The sequence below is a fragment of the Apodemus sylvaticus genome, chromosome 20 (assembly GCF_947179515.1).
Source record: "Apodemus sylvaticus chromosome 20, mApoSyl1.1, whole genome shotgun sequence".
Classification (NCBI taxonomy): Eukaryota; Metazoa; Chordata; class Mammalia; order Rodentia; family Muridae; genus Apodemus; species Apodemus sylvaticus.
Window position 1 is genome coordinate 50,380 of NC_067491.1, and position 19,454 is coordinate 69,833.

The following is a 19,454-nucleotide window of genomic DNA, read 5'->3' on the forward strand; positions in this document are numbered from 1 at the left end:
GATGGAGGATCTATTTGGTTATTGGAATGTGGTGGGACAGATCTGGCAGGACCCCACTGGGACATAGTGTAGCCTGACCCTGCTGGTACTAGAACAGAAACATGGCCTGGCAGAGCCAGAGAGTTGGTAGGTTGAGAGAAGCAGGAACAAGGAGAGTTGGCAGGCTCATTTTTAAATATTTCCCGCAACAGGAACATTTCCTGAACAGAACACCAATGAATCAGGCTCTAAGATCAACAATTGATAAATGGGACTTCATGAAACTGCAAACCTTCTGTAAGGCAAAGTACACTGTCAACAGGACAAAACAGCAACCAACAGATTGGGAAGAGATCTTCACTAACCCTACATTCAACAAAGAGCTAATATCCAAAATATATAAAGAACTCAAGAAGTTAGATTCCAACAAACCAAATAAACCAATTAAAAATGGGGTACAGACCTAAACAGATAATTCACAATGGAGGAATCTCCAATAGCCAAGATGCACTTAACAAAGTGTTCAACATTCTTAGTTATCAGGGAACTGCAAATCAAATTGACTAGAGTCCTCCTTACACCAATCAGAATGGCTAAGATCAAAAACTCAAGTGACAGCACATGCTGGCAAAGATGTGGAGAAACAGAAACAATCCTATGTTGCAAACTGGGTACAACCAGTCTGGAAATCAATCTGGCCATTCCTCAGAAAATCGGAAATAGTTCTACCTAAAAACCCAGCTATACCACTTCAGGGCACCCAAAAGATGTTCCACCAAACCAGAAGGACAGGAAAGTTTCCCACTGCTATGTCTATAGCAGCCTTATTCACAATAGTCAGAAGTAGGAAACAACCCAGATGTCTCTCAACTGAACAACGGATAGAGAAATGGAATACTATTCAGCCATTAAGAACAAGGACATCATGAATTTTGCAGGCAAATGGATGGAACTAGAAAATACCATCCTGAGTGAGGTAACCCAGACCAAAAAGGACATGAATGGTATGTACTCACTAGTAAGTGGATATTAGCCAAAATGTACAGAATACCTAGAATACAACTAACTCACAAACTGTATAGTTTAACCAGAAGGAAGGCAAAGTGAGGATGCCTCAACTTCACTTCAAAAGGAGAACAAACCAATCATGGGCGGCAGAGGGAGCGAGAAGAGGATCACGTATGGGGTGAGACAGGAGAGAAGCCCAGAGGGCCAGGAGAATGAATGGAAATATGCAGCTGTGGGGCCATGGGGGCGGGGAGCACATGAAGACAACCTCTAAAAAGTCTCAGAGACCTGGGATGTGAGAGACTCCCAGGACTCAATAGGGTTGACCTTAGCAAAAATGTCCAACAGTCAGAGGATGGAACTTAAAGAGACCATCTCCATTAGACAGACAAGGCCCCCAGTGGAGGAATGGGGCCACCCACCTACATTCAGATTTTTTGACCCAGAATTGTTCCTGTCTGAAGGAAATATAAGGATATCAGTGGAGCAAAGACTTAAGGAAATGTCATCCAGTGACCAGTCCAACTTGGGATCCATCCCATATGCATGCACCAAACCCCTGACACTATTACTGATGCCATGTTGTGTTTGCATACAGGAGCCCAGCATGGCTGTCTTCTGAGAGGCTCTATTAGCAGCTGACTAGGACAGATACAGATACTTAAGCTAACCATTTGATGGAGGTCGGGGACCCCTATGGAAGACTTAGGGGAAGGATTGAAGGAGCAGAAGGGGATGGCAACCCCATAGGAAGAACAACAGTATCAACTAACTAGGAACCCTCAGAGCTCCCAGAGACTAAGCTACTAACCAAAGAGGACTGGTCAGTGGCCCCCAGCACATTTGTAGCAGAGAATTGCCTGGTCTGATCTCAGTGGTAGAGGATGTACCTAATCCCGTAGAGACTTGATTCCCCAGGGAAAGGGGATGCTTGGGAGGGTGAGGTAGGGGTGGGTGTCTGGGAGTTGACATATATATATATATATATATATATATCAGCTTACATATGAAAATTACCTTTCATGTTTTCCAGAACGTTTACAATGTTCTTCAATATTGCAGTCTTCCCATTTATAGCCTAAAATACAGTACCAGAAAATGTATATTAATGAAAATTATGCAAAACTGGGATTACTATCTTCAGAGAACCTCAGATCACTTCCAGATCAGACTCTTCCTTTTTCAGGGTTAAAACCATAGAAGAAGCTGGGCGGTGGTGGTGCACGCCTGTAATCCCAGCACTCTGGGAGGCAGAGGCAGGTGGATTTATGAGTTCGAGGCCAGCTTGGTCTACAGAGTAAGTTCTAGGATAGACAGGGCTATACAGAGAAACCCTGTCTTGAAAAAAACAAATCCAAAAAAAGCAAACCAAACCAAACCAAACCAACCCCCCCCCCCAAAAAAAAAAAACATAGAAGAGCACCAATCTCCAAGAAAGGCTTTTCTCCTTAAGGTAAAAAGTGGAAGAAACTCTAGTTCTTACCTATAGCCATGAGGTTCAAGTAGGTTTCCAGCATCACATCTTTGTAGAGACTCTTCTGGGAAGGATCCAGTAAAGCCCATTCCTCATAAGTGAAGTTCACATGCACATCCTCATAGGTTACTGGATCCTAAGATACACCATACAAATATATAAAAGAAATGGTGTCTTAGTGTGTTGTAAAAGTATAATTCATTGAGAATATATTTGCATAATTCTATCTTCTAGCCATATACACTCACCAACTAATAAATATATAATACAATAAAAACTGCAGATGGTGCTGTCTATTTCTACACCAACTGAATAGGCTACAGCATTGCAGAAGAAATGCATAGTAACATATGCATAGAGACATACAAACAGAGCAACACAATTTAGTAAATATCAGCAAAATTGTATCAAAATTATTAACGTCAAAAAAGAATGGACAACATGGACTTGGTGGTGCATGCCTATAATCCCAAACTACAAGAGAAAGAAAAAAGTAAAAGAATGATTTCCAGGACAGACTGATCTATGTAGAGATTTTCTGGATAGCCAAATATCCATGAGACCCTGACTCTAACAAAGCAGAAAAGATAGGGAGTACAGGGGCTCACTTGAATTTCCTCCAATGATTTAAACATTCACTCCAATTCTATACTCATTTATCAAAACCTGGAGTTACCTCTTTTAAACTATAAAGCTAATCTGATATTCCCACAAAGGAATGTATTTTTACTAAGTTACAGATTAAAGGGTTCTCAAAATTATTAGTATAGTAAATGTGTATCCTAAAGATGCATCAACAGATCAGATCACCTAATGCTTCTGAAGAAGACCTAGATCACTCTCTAGCACTCACCCACAGGCTTCAACCATTCCTAAATCCAGGTCAAAGGAATCTAATACTCTTTTCTGACTTCAGTAAACAGCAGCACACAAGTGGCACAAATCCATATATATATATATATGCAAAAGTGTCATACACATTTTAAAAAGAAGCAAAAATATACACAAATAATGGGAGAATGTTATATAACTGCATTTCAGTGATTCAGGAGATCAGCACCAATGTTATGGATGTAAGCCATCAAGGTCTGAAAAATAATTCCCTTTGCTAAGGCTTGACAAATACAAAAATCTAATTTGATCAGCTAAAAATATAAACAAAAAAAGTGCAGAACTTTTAGAAGATACTAAAGAAATGATTGCTCTCTGCCAGTTACCAAACTGCCTTCCATGGGGGCAATGAAAGGCTCTGAGGTGTGGTCATTGCACAGTGATGTCAGCAACAAAGATGATTCCACACAAGAGCTCCCACTCCCCATGCTCTGCACAGACACAGACAGCTGAGCAAAGTCATTCTCAGGTCCTGCTTCCGCCTGGCCGTTACAGAGACCTCTCATAGGACCTAAGGCGACCTTCAGGCATTGCATGAGAACTCACATGAATTCAGGGGACTGAAATGCAGTATATGTGAATTTTCCCACCTGTCCTAGAAAGGAACCCTTATTTTCTCCTGTGGCTTTTCCTCATGAGGAGACTATGGCCTCTCATTCACCAGGGTGCAGCTTCTGAGTAAACAAAAATCCTGGACACATAAGCAGACCCTGCCTGAAAATAATTATGTGACTAAGGCTCAGTGGTCAGATGTCTGCTACACAAAGAAGTACCAAGTATCCAACCTCCAAAGTGAGGATGGAACGGCACATGTGAAGTGAACGCCCACTCTTGTGTTCCCAGATGATCAGAAATGAAAAGGGGCCAAAATAAACTTCCTGTCACAAAGAGCTCAGCAATGAGATGATGACCCTAAGGCAGACAGTTTTCAGGCTGAATGCTGTGTAAACACTTACTGAGCAGGTCTGAGTCACACTGAATATCTAGTATATACAACCAATGTACTGAAATGGGGGATTAGAAGGAAAGCAATAAAGAGTATGTCTGAGTGAGTAAATGTACTTGTAACGAACGCTGAGAGCCCGTGGTCATTACCCAGGAGAGAACCCACTCCTCCAATTTGTACTTTGATCTTCAACCATGTGCTGTGGTATGTCTTCACAAATATCTCAAAGGCTCAAATTCAGAATGTTAAAAAGAAGTCTCAAAACAAGGAAAACAAAAAAGCACCCAAATCTAAAAAATAAAAATCCAACAAGTTAGCTAGCTTTGTGGTAGTACAACCATTGAATACTGCCAGGATGACAACAGTAGGCAAAGCATTCACAGTTTGCCTCCTACCAACTTATCAAGTTATCTCCACACAGCTTTAGAATAAAACAGGCATAACTGAAGAGTTTTTCATAGAAATGCTTATCTCCTAAGCACTTTCTTTTGAATCAAACAGCTAACTGTACTCTGAGTTGGCAAAGGAAAAAAACAAACCAACAACAAAGAAAGAAGAAACAGAACAGGAAGCAAAGAAATTTGTAATAAAATGAGTAAGAATTATGAAATAGGGTCTGCCCAATCAAATTATTATCAATATGAACCAAGATCTGCCTATGTGGTCTAGACTTTATTTCAGGCCTGCTACGGCAGTGCTTACACAGTATCCAGCCTGAAGATTGAGGCTCCTCTACAGCAGTCCGCTCATTACTGAGCTCTTTGGTGACAGGAACAGTTTATTGTGGGCCCTTCTGAGAATCTGGTTCCTTGAGTGGGCAGTTCACCATACAACTGGGTAGTGATTCTGACCAGAGACTAAGGTGCTAGAAGTGCTTCACACTGCTGTCCCGTGTCACTTACATATGCTACTAAGATCTCCACAGAGGTGATTGGTAGATTACTACCAAACACATCCACCCTCTTACTGTATTGCATAGATGTGGCACAAGTGTCAGAAGGTTTGCCTTTATGCTTTCTATCTGACAATGACCCTACCCTGCAGTTCTGAGTTTCACCACAAAGTACCATCATCATGCAGTGCTGTCTTACAGATTCCAGATTTTTAGATTTGTAAAATCCAGGACAAGCCACACCTTCCTGAAGGCTCTGCAGGTAAACCAATTAGGGTTACCTCTCCTGCCTGGTAAGTGAAGCAATACCTTGCTCTTTTCCCAGGCCTGCTGTACTCGTACATCTGTTCCTTTGACATCTGGAAACAGAAAGCAGTGAGTGGGAAAAGAGAGTGATTTTTTATACTTTATTATACATTTATGAGTACTTTGCCTGCACGTGTATCCTTCTTCCACACCTGTGAAGTTCTTTTGGACATCAGAAGAGGCTTGTTGGATCCCGAGATGGAACTAAAAACATCTGACATTCACCATATGGGTGCTGGGAATAAAACCCCAAACCTTTGGAAGAACACTCAATTCTTTCAACTGCTGAGACATCTCTCCTGGCCTAGTAGAAGTAAGTTTTCAAACCAGCCTGCAATTAAATGTTTTCACATAACTTTAACTCCCAAGTTACTCTAGGAACAAAAATATATATTAAGTATCTGAATAAAGGGATGGAGAGATTTTTATTGTACTCAGAGCACTGACTTCTTCAGGGTACTGCACACATATGGCTCACACACATACATGCAGGAAAAATTCCAGAAAACGTTAGTAATATTTACACTCTTAAAGAAACATAGGATCACTTCTGCACCCACGGTGCAGGGAAAGACATACACAAGATATCACAAGATCTGAATGAGGTAGAGAAATAATGTTAGACCATCTTGTACCATTTTTTGATTTTTGGGTTTTTGTTTATTTGTTTTCTTCTTTAGGTTTTGTTTTGTTTTTTTTTTTTTTTTTTAAGACAAAGTTTCTGTGTGTAGCCCTAGCTGTCCTGGAAATCTCTCCTCAGACAAGGCTGGCATGGAACTCCAGCCATGAACCTTTCAAGTGCTGAGATTAAAGGCATGCACCATCATCACATGGCTCCTGTCTCACTTTTAAAGCAAAAGTGGGGAGGACATAAGAACAGACAGTGAGGAAATCCAAAGAATTATTAGGTCATACTTTAAAAACCTGTACTCCACAAAATTGGTAAGTCTAAAAGAAAATTATTTTCTAGATAGACAATATTTACTAAAGTTAACACAAGACCAGATAAACAATTGAAATAGACCTATAAAACCCAAGGAAAATATAAGTCATTAAAAATATCCCAAACAGGAGAAGCCCAAGCCAAGATAATTTTTATACAGATTTCTATCAGAGTTTCAAAGAGCTAATACCAATACTCCTCAAATTATTACACAAACTAGAAACAGAGAGAACATTACAAAACTCACTTTATGGGGCTGCAGAAAACATTATACCTCCATGACAAAACCAAGTTTACCCAATATCTATCCACAAACCCAGCCCTACAAAGGATAATAGGAGGAAAACACCAATACAAGGAGGGAAACTTCACCCTGGAAAAAGCAAGATAGTAACCTTTCATCAAACCCAAAAGAAGTTAACCAATCAAATTTAAAAAATAACGTCAAAAATGACAGGAAGTAACAATCACTATTCCTTAATATCTCTTAACATCAATGGACTCAATGCCCCAATAAAAAGACATAGACTAACTGACTGGATACGTAAACAGGACCCTACATTTTGCTGCTTACAGGAAACACACCTCAGGGTCAAAGACAAACACTACCTTAGAGTAAAAGGCTGGAAGACAATTTTACAAGCAAATGGGCTCAGGAAACAAGCTGGAGTAGCCATTTTAATATCAGATAAAATTGACTTTCAACCCAAAGTCATCAAGAGACTCTGAGGGACACTTCCTGCTGGTCAAAGGAAAAATACAACAAGAAGAACTCTCAATCCTGAACATCTATGCTCCAAATGCAAGGGCACCCTCTTTCGTAAAAGAAACTTTATTAAAGCTCAAAGCACACATTGCACCTAACACAATAATTGTGGGTGACTTCAACACTGCACTTTCCTCAATGGACCGATCAGGAAAACAGAAACTAAACAGGGACACAATGAAACTAATTGAAACTTTGGACCAATTAGATTTAACAGATATATATAGAACATTCTATCCTAAAGCAAAAGAACATACCTTTTTCTCAGCACCTCATGGTACCTTCTCCAAAATCGACCATATAATTGGTCACAAGACAGACCTCAACAAATATAAGAAGATTGAACTTATCCCATGCCTCCTATCAGATCACTATGGAGTAAAAGTGGTCTTCAATAGCAACAAAAACAACAGAAAATCCACATACATGTGGAAACTGAACAATATTCTACTCAATGATACCTTGGTCAAGGAAGAAATAAAGAAAGAAATTAAAGACTTTTTAGAACACAATGAAAATGAACACACAATATACCCAAATCTATGGGACACAATGAAAGCAGTGCTAAGAGGAAAACTCATAGCCCTGAGTGCCTCCAAAAAGAAAATGGAGAAAGCATACACTACCAGCTTAATGACATACCTGAAAGCCCTGGAACAAAAAGAAGGTATTTCACCCAGGAGGAGTAGAAGGCAGGAAATCATCAAACTCAGGGCTGAAATCAATCAAGTAGAAACAAAGAGAACCATACAAAGAATCAACAAAACCAGGAGCTGGTTCTTTGAGAAAATCAACAAGATAGATAAACCCTTAGCCAGACTAACCAAAGGGCACAGAGACAGTATCCAGATTAACAAACTTAGAAATGAAAAGGGAGATATAACAACACAAACTGAGGAAATTCAAAAAATCATTAGATCCTACTACAAAAGTCTATACTCAACACAACTGGACAATCTGGAGGAAATGGACAGTTTCCTAGACAGATATCCGACACCAAAACTAAATCAGTATCAAATAGATCAACAAATAGTCCCATAACACCGGAAGAAATAAAAAGGGTCATAGAAAGTCTCACAACCAAAAAAAGCACGGGACCAGATGGCTTCAGTGCAGAGTTCTATCAGACCTTCATAGAAGACCTAACACCAATACTCTTCAAACTATTCCACAAAATAGAAACAGAAGGAACGCTACCCAACTCGTTCTATGAAGCCACAATTACGCTGATACCAAAACCACACAAAGATCCAACAAAGAAAGAGCACTTCAGGCCAATTTCTCTTATGAATATTGATGCAAAAATACTTAATAAAATTCTTGCCAACCGAATCCAAGAACACATCAAAACGATCATCCACCATGATCAAGTAGGCTTCATCCCAGGGATGCAGGGATGGTTCAATATAAGGAAATCCATCAATGCTATCCACTACATAAACAAACTCAAAGAAAAAAACCATATGATCATCTCATTAGATGCAGAAAAAGCATTTGACAAAATCCAGCATCCTTTCATGCTAAAAGTATTGGAAAGAACAGGAATTCAAGGCCCATACCTAAACATCGTTAAAGCAATATACAGCAAACCGGTAGCCAACATCAAACTAAATGGAGAGAAACTTGAAGCAATCCCACTAAAATCAGGGACTAGACAAGGCTGTCCTCTCTCTCCATATCTTTTCAATATAGTACTTGAAGTTCTAGCTAGAGCAATTAGACAACATAAGGAGGTCAAGGGGATACAAATTGGAAAGGAAGAAGTCAAATTATCACTATTTGCAGACGACATGATAGTCTACTTAAGCGACCCGAAAACCTCCACCAGAGAACTCCTACGGCTGATAAACAACTTCAGCAAAGTGGCTGGTTATAAAATCAACTCAAGCAAATCAGTTGCCTTCCTATACTCAAAGGATAAGCAGGCTGAGAAAGAAGTTAGGGAAATGACACCCTTCAAAATAGCCACAAACAATATAATGTATCTTGGTGTGACTCTAACCAAACAAGTGAAAGATCTATATGGCAAGAACTTCAGGTCTCTGAAGAAGGAAATCGAAGAAGACCTCAGAAAATGGAAAAATCTTTCATGTTCGTGGATTGGCAGGATTAATATAGTTAAAATGGCCATCTTGCCAAAAGCGATCTACAGATTCAATGCAATCCCCATCAAAATCCCAACTCAGTTCTTCACAGAGTTAGAAAAAGCAATTCTCAAATTCATCTGGAATAACAAGAAACCCAAGATAGCTGAAACTATTCTCAACAACAAAAGAAATTCTGGGGGAATCAGTATCCCTGACTTCAAGCAATACTACAGAGCAATAGTGTTAAAAACTGCATGGTATTGGCACAGGGACAGACAAGTGGTCCAATGGAATAGAATTGAAGATCCAGAAATGAATCCACACACCTATGGTCACTTGATCTTCGACAAAGGAGCCAAAAACATACAGTGGAAAAAAGATAGCCTTTTCAACAAATGGTGCTGGATCAATTGGATGTCAGCATGTAGAAGAATTCGAATTGATCCATTGTTATCTCCATGTACTAAACTTCACTCCAAGTGGATCAAGCACCTCCATGTAAAACCAGACACACTGAAACTAATAGAAAAGAAACTGGGGAAGACCCTTGAGGACATGGGCACAGGGGAAAAGTTCCTGAACAGATCACCAATAGCTTATGCTTTAAGATCAAGAATTGACAAATGGGACCTCATAAAATTACAAAGTTTCTGTAAGGCAAAGGACACTGTTAAAAGGACAAAACGGCAACCATCAAATTGGGAAAGGATATTCACCAACTCCACATCTGATAGAGATATATACAAAGAACTCAAGAAGTTCCCCAGGGAACCAAATAACCCTATGGGGTACAGATCTTAACAAAGAATTTTCACCTGAAGAAATTCGGATGGCCGAGAGGCACCTTAAGAAGTGCTCAACATCATTAGTCATTAGGGAAATGCAGATCAAAACAACCCTGAGATTTCACCTTACACCAGTCAGAATGGCTAAGGTCAAAAACTCCGGAGACAGCAGGTGTTAGCGAGGATGTGGAGAAAGAGGAACACTCCTCCACTGCTGGTGGGGCTGTAAGATGGTACAACCACTGTGGAAATCAGTCTGGAGGTTCCTCAGAAAACTGGACATGAGACTTCCAGAGGACCCTGCTATACCTCTCCTGGGCATATACCCGAAGGATTCCCTGGCATGCAATAAAGACACATGCTCCATTATGTTCATAGCAGCCTTATTTATAATAGCTGGAAGCTGGAAAGAACCCAGATGCCCCTCAAAGGAGGAATGGATACAGAAAATGTGGTATATTTACACAATGGAATACTACTCAGCAATTAGAAACAATGAATTCACAAAATTTTTAGGCAAATGGTTTGATCTGGAAAATATCATCCTAAGTGAGGTAACCCAATCAGAAAAGATTACACATGGAATGCAATCTCTGATAAGTGGATATTAATTAGCCCAGAAGCCCTGAATACCCAAGGCACAAATTGCATAACAAATGACTCCCATGAAGAAGTATGGAGAGGGTCCTGATCCTGGAAAGGATTGATCTACCATGGGAAGGGAATATAAGGACAGAGAAAAGGGAGGGAGGTGATTGGAGAAGGGATGGAGAGAAGAAGGTTTATGGGACATATGGGGAGGGGGGATCCGGGAAAGGGGAAATCATTTGGAATGTAAACAAAGAATATAGAAAATAAAAATATTTAAAAAAAAGAAAACATTATACCCAAAACACACGAAGATTCAACAGAAAGAAAATTACAGACCAATTTCCCTTATGAACATAGAAGTAAAAATACTCGATAAAATACAATAAAAACATCAACCCACCCACAAGATCTTTAACCAAAAATTTCTCCTGCCAACAAGACATGCAGGGAACAGCCAATCACTGACTGGCCCAGCATATGACCTATCACATGGGAGAGAGCCAAGCCCTGACACTATTAATGATATCAATCTATACTTGCAGACAGGAACCTAGACAGTCAGTCTCCTGAGAGGACTGATCCAGCAGCAGATGGAAACAGATGCAGTGATCCAAAGCCAAACAGCAAGCGGAGACTGGGGAGGACTGAGGAGTGGAAGACAGAATTGAGTGAACAGGAGGAGGCAAGGATACCACAAGAATACCTAGAGCATCAACTAATCTGGGGCCATGGAGATTCACAGAGACTTGAACCACAAACTGAAGAGCATGAAGAGGCTGGAGCTAACCTCTCCTCCCACATTTGTGGAAGATGTGCAGTATGGTCTTCATATGGGTCCCCTAACAATGGCAGCAAGGGCTGTCTCTGACTCTGTTGCCTGCCATTAGATCCACTTCCTCTACCTGGACTGCCTGGCTGGGCTTCAGTGGAAAAGGAAGTGCTTAGTTCTGCTGGGCTACATGTCCAATGGTGGGGTGGTACCCAAGGGAGCCATTCCTTTTTCTGAGGAGAAGGGTAATGGAGGGAGAGATTTTAAAGGTGAGACATTGAAGAGAGGAGTGGGCTGCAAAGTGAATAAAAAAATATGGAAGTACATATAAAAAATATACTCAATAGAATACTTGCAAACCAAATCCAAGAACACATGAAAAAGATCATCTACCACGATCAAGGAGGCTTCTGCCCAGAGAAGCATGTATTGCATGTAATTTTTTATATATTTTTATTTTCTATATTCTTTGTTTATATTCTAAAAGCTTTCCCCTTTCCCAGTCCCCCCCCATATGTCCCATAAGTCCTCTTCTCTCCATCCATTCTCCTATCTTTCCCCCTCCCCTTTCTCTGTCCTGGTACTCCCCTACAATGCTGGATCAAGCCTTTCCAGGCTTAGGGCCCTCTTCTTCCTTCTTCATGGGAATCATTTGATATGCTAATTGTAGCTTCAGTATTCAGAACTTCAGGGCTAATTAATATCCACTTATCAATGATTGCATTCCATGTGTATTCTTTTGTGATTGTGTTACCTCGCTTAGGATGATATTTTCCAGTTCCAACCATTTGCCTAAAAAATTCATGAATTCATTGTTTTTAATTGCTGAATAGTACTCCATTGTGTATATATACCACATTTTCTGTATCCATTCCTCCATTGAGGGATATCTGGGTTCTTTCCAGCTTCTGGATATTATAAATAAGGTTGCTATGAACATAGTGGAGCATGTGTCCTTATTGCATGCTGGGGAATCCTCTGGGTATATGCCCAGGAGAGGTATAGCAGGGTCCTCTGGAAGTGGCATGTCCAGTTTTCTTAGGAACCGCCAGACTGATTTCCATAGTGGTTGTACCATCTTACAATCCCACCAGCAGTGAAGGAGTGTTCTTCTTTCTCCACATCCTCGCCAACACCTGCTGTTTTTAACCTTAGCCATTCTGACTGGTGTGAGGTGAAATCTCAGGGTTGTTTTGATTTGCATTTCCCTAATGACTAATGATGTTGAGCATTTCTTAAGGTGCTTCTCAGCTATCCGAATTTCTTCAGGTGAAAATTCTTTGTTTAGATCTGTACCCCATTTTTTAATAGGGTTATTTGGTTCCCTGGGATCTAACTTCTTGAGTTCTTTGTATATATTGGATATTAGTCCTCTATCGGATGTAGGGTTGGTAAAGATCTTTTCCCAATTTATTGGTTGTCGTTTTGTCCTTTTGACAGTGTCCTTTTGCCTTACAGAAACTTTGTAATTTTATGAGATCCCATTTGTCAATTCTTGATCTTAGAGCATAAGCTCTAAGGTGTTCTGTTCAGGAACTTTTCCCCTGTGCCCATGTCCTCAAGGGCTTTCCCCAGTTTCTTTGTGTCTGGTTTTATGTGGAGGTCCTTGATCCACTTGGAGTTGAGCTTAGTACAAGGAGATAAGAATGGATCAATTCGCATTCTCCTGCATGCTGACTTCCAGTTGAACCAGCACCATTTGTTGAAAAGGCTATCTTTTTTCCACTGGATGTTTTTGGCTCCTTTGTCGAAGATCAAGTGACCATAGGTGTGTGGATTCATTTCTGGGTCTTCGATTCTATTCCATTGGTCCACTTGCCTGTCCCTGTGCCAATACCATGCAGTTTTTAACACTATTGCTCTGTAGTATTGCTTGAGGTCTGGGATACTGATTGCCCCAGAAGTTCTTTTACTGTTGAGAATAGTTTTAGCTATCCTGGGTTTTTTGTTATTCCAGAAAAATTTGAGAATTGCTTTTTTTTTTAACTCTGTGAAGAACTGAGTTGGGATTTTGATGGGGATTGCATTGAATCTGTATATTGCTTTTGGCAAGATGGCCATTTTAACTATATTAATCCTGCCAATCCACGAACATGAAAGATTTTTCCATTTTCTGAGGTCTTTTTTGATTCCCTTCTTCAGAGACCTGAAGTTCTTGTCATATAGATCTTTCACTTGTTTGGTTAGAGTCACACCAAGATACATTATATTGTTTGTGGCTATTTTGAAGGGTGTCATTTCCCTAACTTCTTTCTCAGCCTGCTTATCCTTTGAGTATAGGAAGGCAACTGATTTGCTTGAGTTGATTTTATTTTATTTTTTGTTTGTTTTTTTGTGGTTTTTGTTTTGTTTTGTTTTGTTTTTTTGTTTTTGGATTTTATTTATTTTTTTTTTCGAGACAGGGTTTCTCTGTATAGCCCTGGCTGTCCTGGAGCTCACTCTGTAGACCAGGCTGGCCTCAAACTCAGAAATCCACCTGCCTCTGCCTCCCAGAGTGCTGGGATTACAGGTGTGCGCCACCACCACCAGGCTTGAGTTAATTTTATAACCTGCCACTTTGCTGAAGTTGTTTATCAGCCGTAGGAGTTCTCTGGTGGAGGTTTTTGGGTCACTTAAGTATACTATCATGTCATCTGCAAACAGTGATAATTTTACTTCTTCCTTTCCAATTTGTATCCCCTTGACCTCCTTATGTTGTCTAATTGCTCTAGCTAGAACTTCAAGTACTATATTGAAAAGATATGGAGAGAGAGGGCAGCCTTGTATTGCATGTAATTTTAAAAACATGATTATTCTTTCTTAGGAGCTCTCCCCGAGTTCCTGACCATGCTCTGAGAACAGCTGCCGTCATGTTGCCAGCTGGCATCCCCCCCGCCCCCCAGAGCACTGCCCAGCGGTCACAAGAGCAGTACTAGCTCCAGGTGTTCTCAGGAGCAAGCTTAAAAACAGATGCAGCATGCATGGATGGTTCAACATACAAAAATCAATAAATGTAAACCATCATGTAAACAAATGGGAAGGGAAAAATGATCATATAATTAGATCCTGAAAAAGCTTTTGATATAATCCAATACCCCTTAATGATAAGTTTTGGACAGATCAGTGATAAAGGGCACATAGCTAAATATAAAAAAGGCAATATACAGCAAGCTGATAGCCAACATCAAGTTTAAAAGAAGAGAAACTAAAAGCAACTCCACTAGCATCAGGGACAAGACAAGGCTGCCCACTTTCACTGTATCTATTCAATATTGTACTTAAGGTTTAGCAACAGCAATAAGACAACAAAGAGATCAAGGGAATACAAATTGGAAAGAAGTCAAAGGATCGCTATTCACAGATGATAGGATAGTATATATAAGCAACCTCAAAATTTTTTTCAGGGAACTCCTACAGCTTATAAACTCGTTCAGTGAAGTGGCTGGATACAAACTTAACTCATAAAAAAATCAGTAGTCCTCCTATATTCAAATAATAAACAGATTGAGAATGAAATTAGGGAAACAATACCCTTAATAATAGTCGGAAATAGTATAAAATATCTTGGTGTAACTATAATCAAGCAACTTTCAAGTGAAAGACTTGTATGACAAGGACTTCAAGTCTTTGAAGAAAAAAAAACTGAAGATATTAGAATATGGAAAGATATCCCATGCTCATGGATTGGTAAAATTAATACAGTAAAAAATGGCCATCTTAATAAAAGCAATCTAGAGATTCAATGCAATGAATGAAATCCTACACAATTCTTTACAGACCTTGAAAGAACAATATTCAACTTCATATGAAAAAAAAAAAAACTTCAGATACCTAAAACAATCCTGTACAATAAAACAGCCTCTACAGGTATCACCATCCCTGATTTCAAGTTTTACTACACAGCAATAGTAATAAAAACCACATACAATTGGCATAAAAAAAAGGTAGGTTGATACATGGAATTGAGTTGAAGTAAATCCACACATCTATGCACACTTGATTTTTGAGAAAGAAGCCAAATTTATACACTGGAAAAAAAGTAGCATCTTCAAAAAATGGTGCTGGTCTAACTGGATATCTACATATGGAAGAATGCAACTGGGATCTTTCCTTTGCACCCATAGCATAACTGTGAAAAAAATTAACCATTATACAACTAGGAATGGGCACTCTGCACATGTACTTTATAAGCTGCCAAACTCCTTATTGGCAAATCCATAAAATATAACTTTGAGTCACCTACCACCATTTTCTCCTCCCAAAACTTGTCCTACTTCTCAATGTATAAAGGCTTATAAACCCTATCTCCCTCCTGGGTTCACCATCTCCAGGTAGCACTAGCAGAAGTTGCCACACTTACTTTCCAATCAGGCCAACCCCTCAACATCTCAAATCTTCCTGGACCAAACACAACTTTCCATGTCATTCTTGCATTGATACCTCAGAGGAACAAGTGCCCATCCCTCACTCATACAAGATAGTACACTGCCCCAGGCCATGTATACCTGGTGCACACATGGCAGCTCCTTTGTACAGGAAAGGGTATGAAAAACTGGCAATGCCACAGTGTCAGATACTGAGGTGGTTGAGATATAGGCCCTCTCAGCCCACACCATTAATCAAAAGGCTGAACTAATAGCCCTCACTGTGCCTTCCAAATGGCACAAGGACAATCCCTAAATGTCTACACAGACCCCAAATAAACCTTTCACTCCTTCATGTCCCACACTGCCCTCTGTAAAAAGCACAAACTACTTACAAAAAAGGGATGATCAATAACCAATTCAGACAAAACCATGGCCATACTAAAAGCCATCCATCTTCCCATGGCTATAGGAATTGCCCACTGCCTGTCCAACCAGACCAACAGCTCTAAGGGAAATAATATAACTGACAAGAAGGCTGGAGCAGCAACCCTTGAAGGCCCAGACCCATCTCACCCACTGCATGATATCCTTGCATTACCACTCGTATCCCAACTATCAGGCCTCTACACTTTACAAATTCTGTCCTATCTACACCAGTTCTTGTACCCTAATAGCCAGATCTTGTCTCACTTCATATAGACCCACATACAGTCTGAGGATCTACATTCCTTAAGGGCTACCACTGCCTCTTGTGGGAAAAGGAATGTCCACCACCAAATACACAGACAGTCACAATGCTTTTACTATCAGTATGTCCACAGTATGATCTACACAAAAACAGGATTTTTCACCACTGAGGAAAAGAAAATTAAAAAACCATGACCCTCCTAGAGGCTATTTCTCTTCCCTTACAAATTGCTGTCCTCTACTTCTGGGCTTCTGGCCTAGCTGCCACACAAAAGGGCCTAAGACCAATTGGGTCTGCTGATATTCTGATGACACACCAGGACCACTTCCTGCCTGAGACTCCATAATAAAGAAGAAATCCCACAAGTTGATGGAGGAAACCAGAGCAAAAGATCATTCTCCCAAAAACAACTGATAGGACTGTTGGTAACTAACCTTCACCAAGCTACCCATCTGGGATGCACAAAACTTTCTGAGTTGCCCAGTCCAACGTATGTTAAACTAGGCAGCCTAGTATGTCTCAGTCAGATGCCAGGTTTGTTCTCAAATGAATAAAAAACAAAGAGCCTTTACCCAGAAAAGGGTCCAACTGAGAGACTAAGATTCCAAAGAACCCTGGGAAAACTGACTTCACCAAGATCTGGCCTGACTAGGGAGGATAAAAGTACTTGCTAGGTTTTATAAATACCTTTTTCAGATGGATAAAAATGTTTCCCACCTGCATACCTATAACAAAACTCTCAAAAATCTACCAAAGTATGGCTAGGCCTCCTTCCTTTGCTTTACTCTGCTCAGCTGCACCCCATGTGTTGGGGGATGTACTCTACCATGAGATTTTGTTCATAAAACACTCTTCATTCTTTCACAGGCTCAGAGACTGCAATTGGCAGAATTCTCCCAACCATTCTTTCTGAAATCACTTAAGACACTCCAGTCCTCCATAAAGACTATTGGACTACCTGAAACAGCCCACCTCTGTGTCCACCACCAGTTTGCCCTTGTTGCAGTCCAATGATACTGGTCAAGTGAGTAGCCAAAGGGACACTAAAACTAATCTGGACGAAACCTGAAAGGTGATTCTCCTCTGGCAGTGAAGGTAGCTGGTATTACACCATGGATCCACCACACTCAGACCAAAATGTGGATGCCACAAATACTGCCAAAATGACTGTCTCTTGGGCATGGACCCATTAAAATTAAAGTTTCACCTGCTCTCCAGTACTTTTCACTCCTTGCCCCTCCACCTTTACCCAAGTTTGGTATGAATACAAGAGTCATGGTCCATCCCTGACTCAGGTCCAACCCCTCAGGCCTGGATTGGAAACTAAGACAGATACAGGGAAGGGTTACCTAATGTACCTACAGATCAGCAACTAATATTTATTTTGACCTTTGCTCACTGATTCCCACTTTAAATGTATAGTTGTTTTACAGAAAGAAAAGATATGGAGATTTGTCTTTTGACATAGGAACATAAGAGTTTATAATTCTACGCATGCTCTATAGCTGAGTCCCCTAGTTGCCAAAAAGAAGGGAGTTTCCATTAAAAAGGAGAGGGGGTAGGTCCTAAAACTGAGGCTTACAGAAAACTTCCTTTAAAGAAAGTGGCCGTGGGGAAACAGGAAAAACTGAAGAATGAGATTGTATGCCACAGGAAGGAACCCTGGGCTGGAGTTCAACATTCCCAGGCAGCAGACAGCCACGACTGTTGGTTATGCTCACACACCTGCACACTCCATGTGGATAGGAACTAACCAGACTAACAGTTCATTGACTGACAAAACTCAAAGTGACTAGGGCCAGCCAGTATTAATGTTCTGCTTTATAGGTTAATTCATCTGGATAACAATATTACCGAGCCCCCAAGAGTACTTCTGGACATATACTAATGGTATGACTAAATGTGCCTCTTCTGATGCTTTCCAAACTAAGTAGAAGGGTTGATCAGGATCGAATGGTGTTAATTGAGAAGTTTGCTTCTCAATTAAAACAAGTTAGATTCCCTTATAAAAATGACCCTACAAAATTGAAAAGGCTTAGATTTACTTCTCAAGAGATAAAAGAAAATGTCTTGCTTTGGGAAAAAAAAAAAGCCTGTTGTTTCTTTGCTAATTGATACCCTCCCATGTTTAGGGAAATAATTAACACTAGTCTCTATACTCTCTGTCCCCTAGCTAACTAACCTGCTTTCAGCACTGACTGGGCCTTTAAGGGGCCCTGCATCTTAAACTAAAACAGAAGGAGTCCATTATTTGACTTATTCACTAAGACCAGTAGGGAATGTAACACATGGTCCCAAACCTTAGCACAACTGACACCATGATGGCAGTACCATTCAGGCTGTAAACTCAGCACATAGCACCACCTGACAAAAACAAAAACAAAAGCTGAATCCATCAATGTCCGTAGTTATGGGATAATGTCTTCATTAACTAAGCTGGTTCTTTGGCTTCTATAGGTTCACTTCTGGCTTATTGTTCTTAACTGAGGTCTGTCAATCCAGAACATGGTTTTTGTGCTTAAAAGCTCCTTTTGAAAAAGGATCAGGGATAAACTGGGATGGGCTTGCCTTAACTGGGAGCTAACTTTGAATAGAAAGCGATCATGTGGTTTGTTACCATCTTGCTATTTGTCACTATCATGTTACAACAATACAGAATTTGGGCTACAGATTCAGCAAAAGTCCAGTAAAAAGACTAACAACTTAAGATCCAACAACAGAAAACTGATGAGAAAAGGTAATCATGAATAAAAAATGATCAAGGCAAGGCTGAATATTAAACACTGTAACATACTCTGACTTCAAGTTTTGAATACCACTGTAATAAAGACTGTACTGTAGCTGGGCAGCAGTGGTCCATACCTTTAATCCCAACCCTAGGGAAGAAAAGGCAAGTTGATTTCTGTGAGTTACAGGCCATCCTGGTCTACACAGAGAAACTCTTGTTTCAAAAGCAGCAAAGCAAACCAACCAACCAAAAACA

General features: G+C 40.2%; 1 protein-coding gene across 1 annotated transcript in view; it reads right to left on the reverse strand.

The window, feature by feature from the left end:
- Positions 1–19,454, reverse strand: part of LOC127670753 (zinc finger protein 431-like) — a 34,766-nt gene that overhangs the window by 14,590 nt on the left and 722 nt on the right. Inside the window, exons 2-3 of the mRNA XM_052165251.1 lie at positions 2,471–2,597; positions 2,005–2,065 (exon numbers count right to left, since the gene is read on the reverse strand). Coding sequence (XP_052021211.1) covers positions 2,005–2,065; positions 2,471–2,597 — 188 coding nt within the window. The remainder of the gene's footprint in view (positions 1–2,004; positions 2,066–2,470; positions 2,598–19,454) is intronic.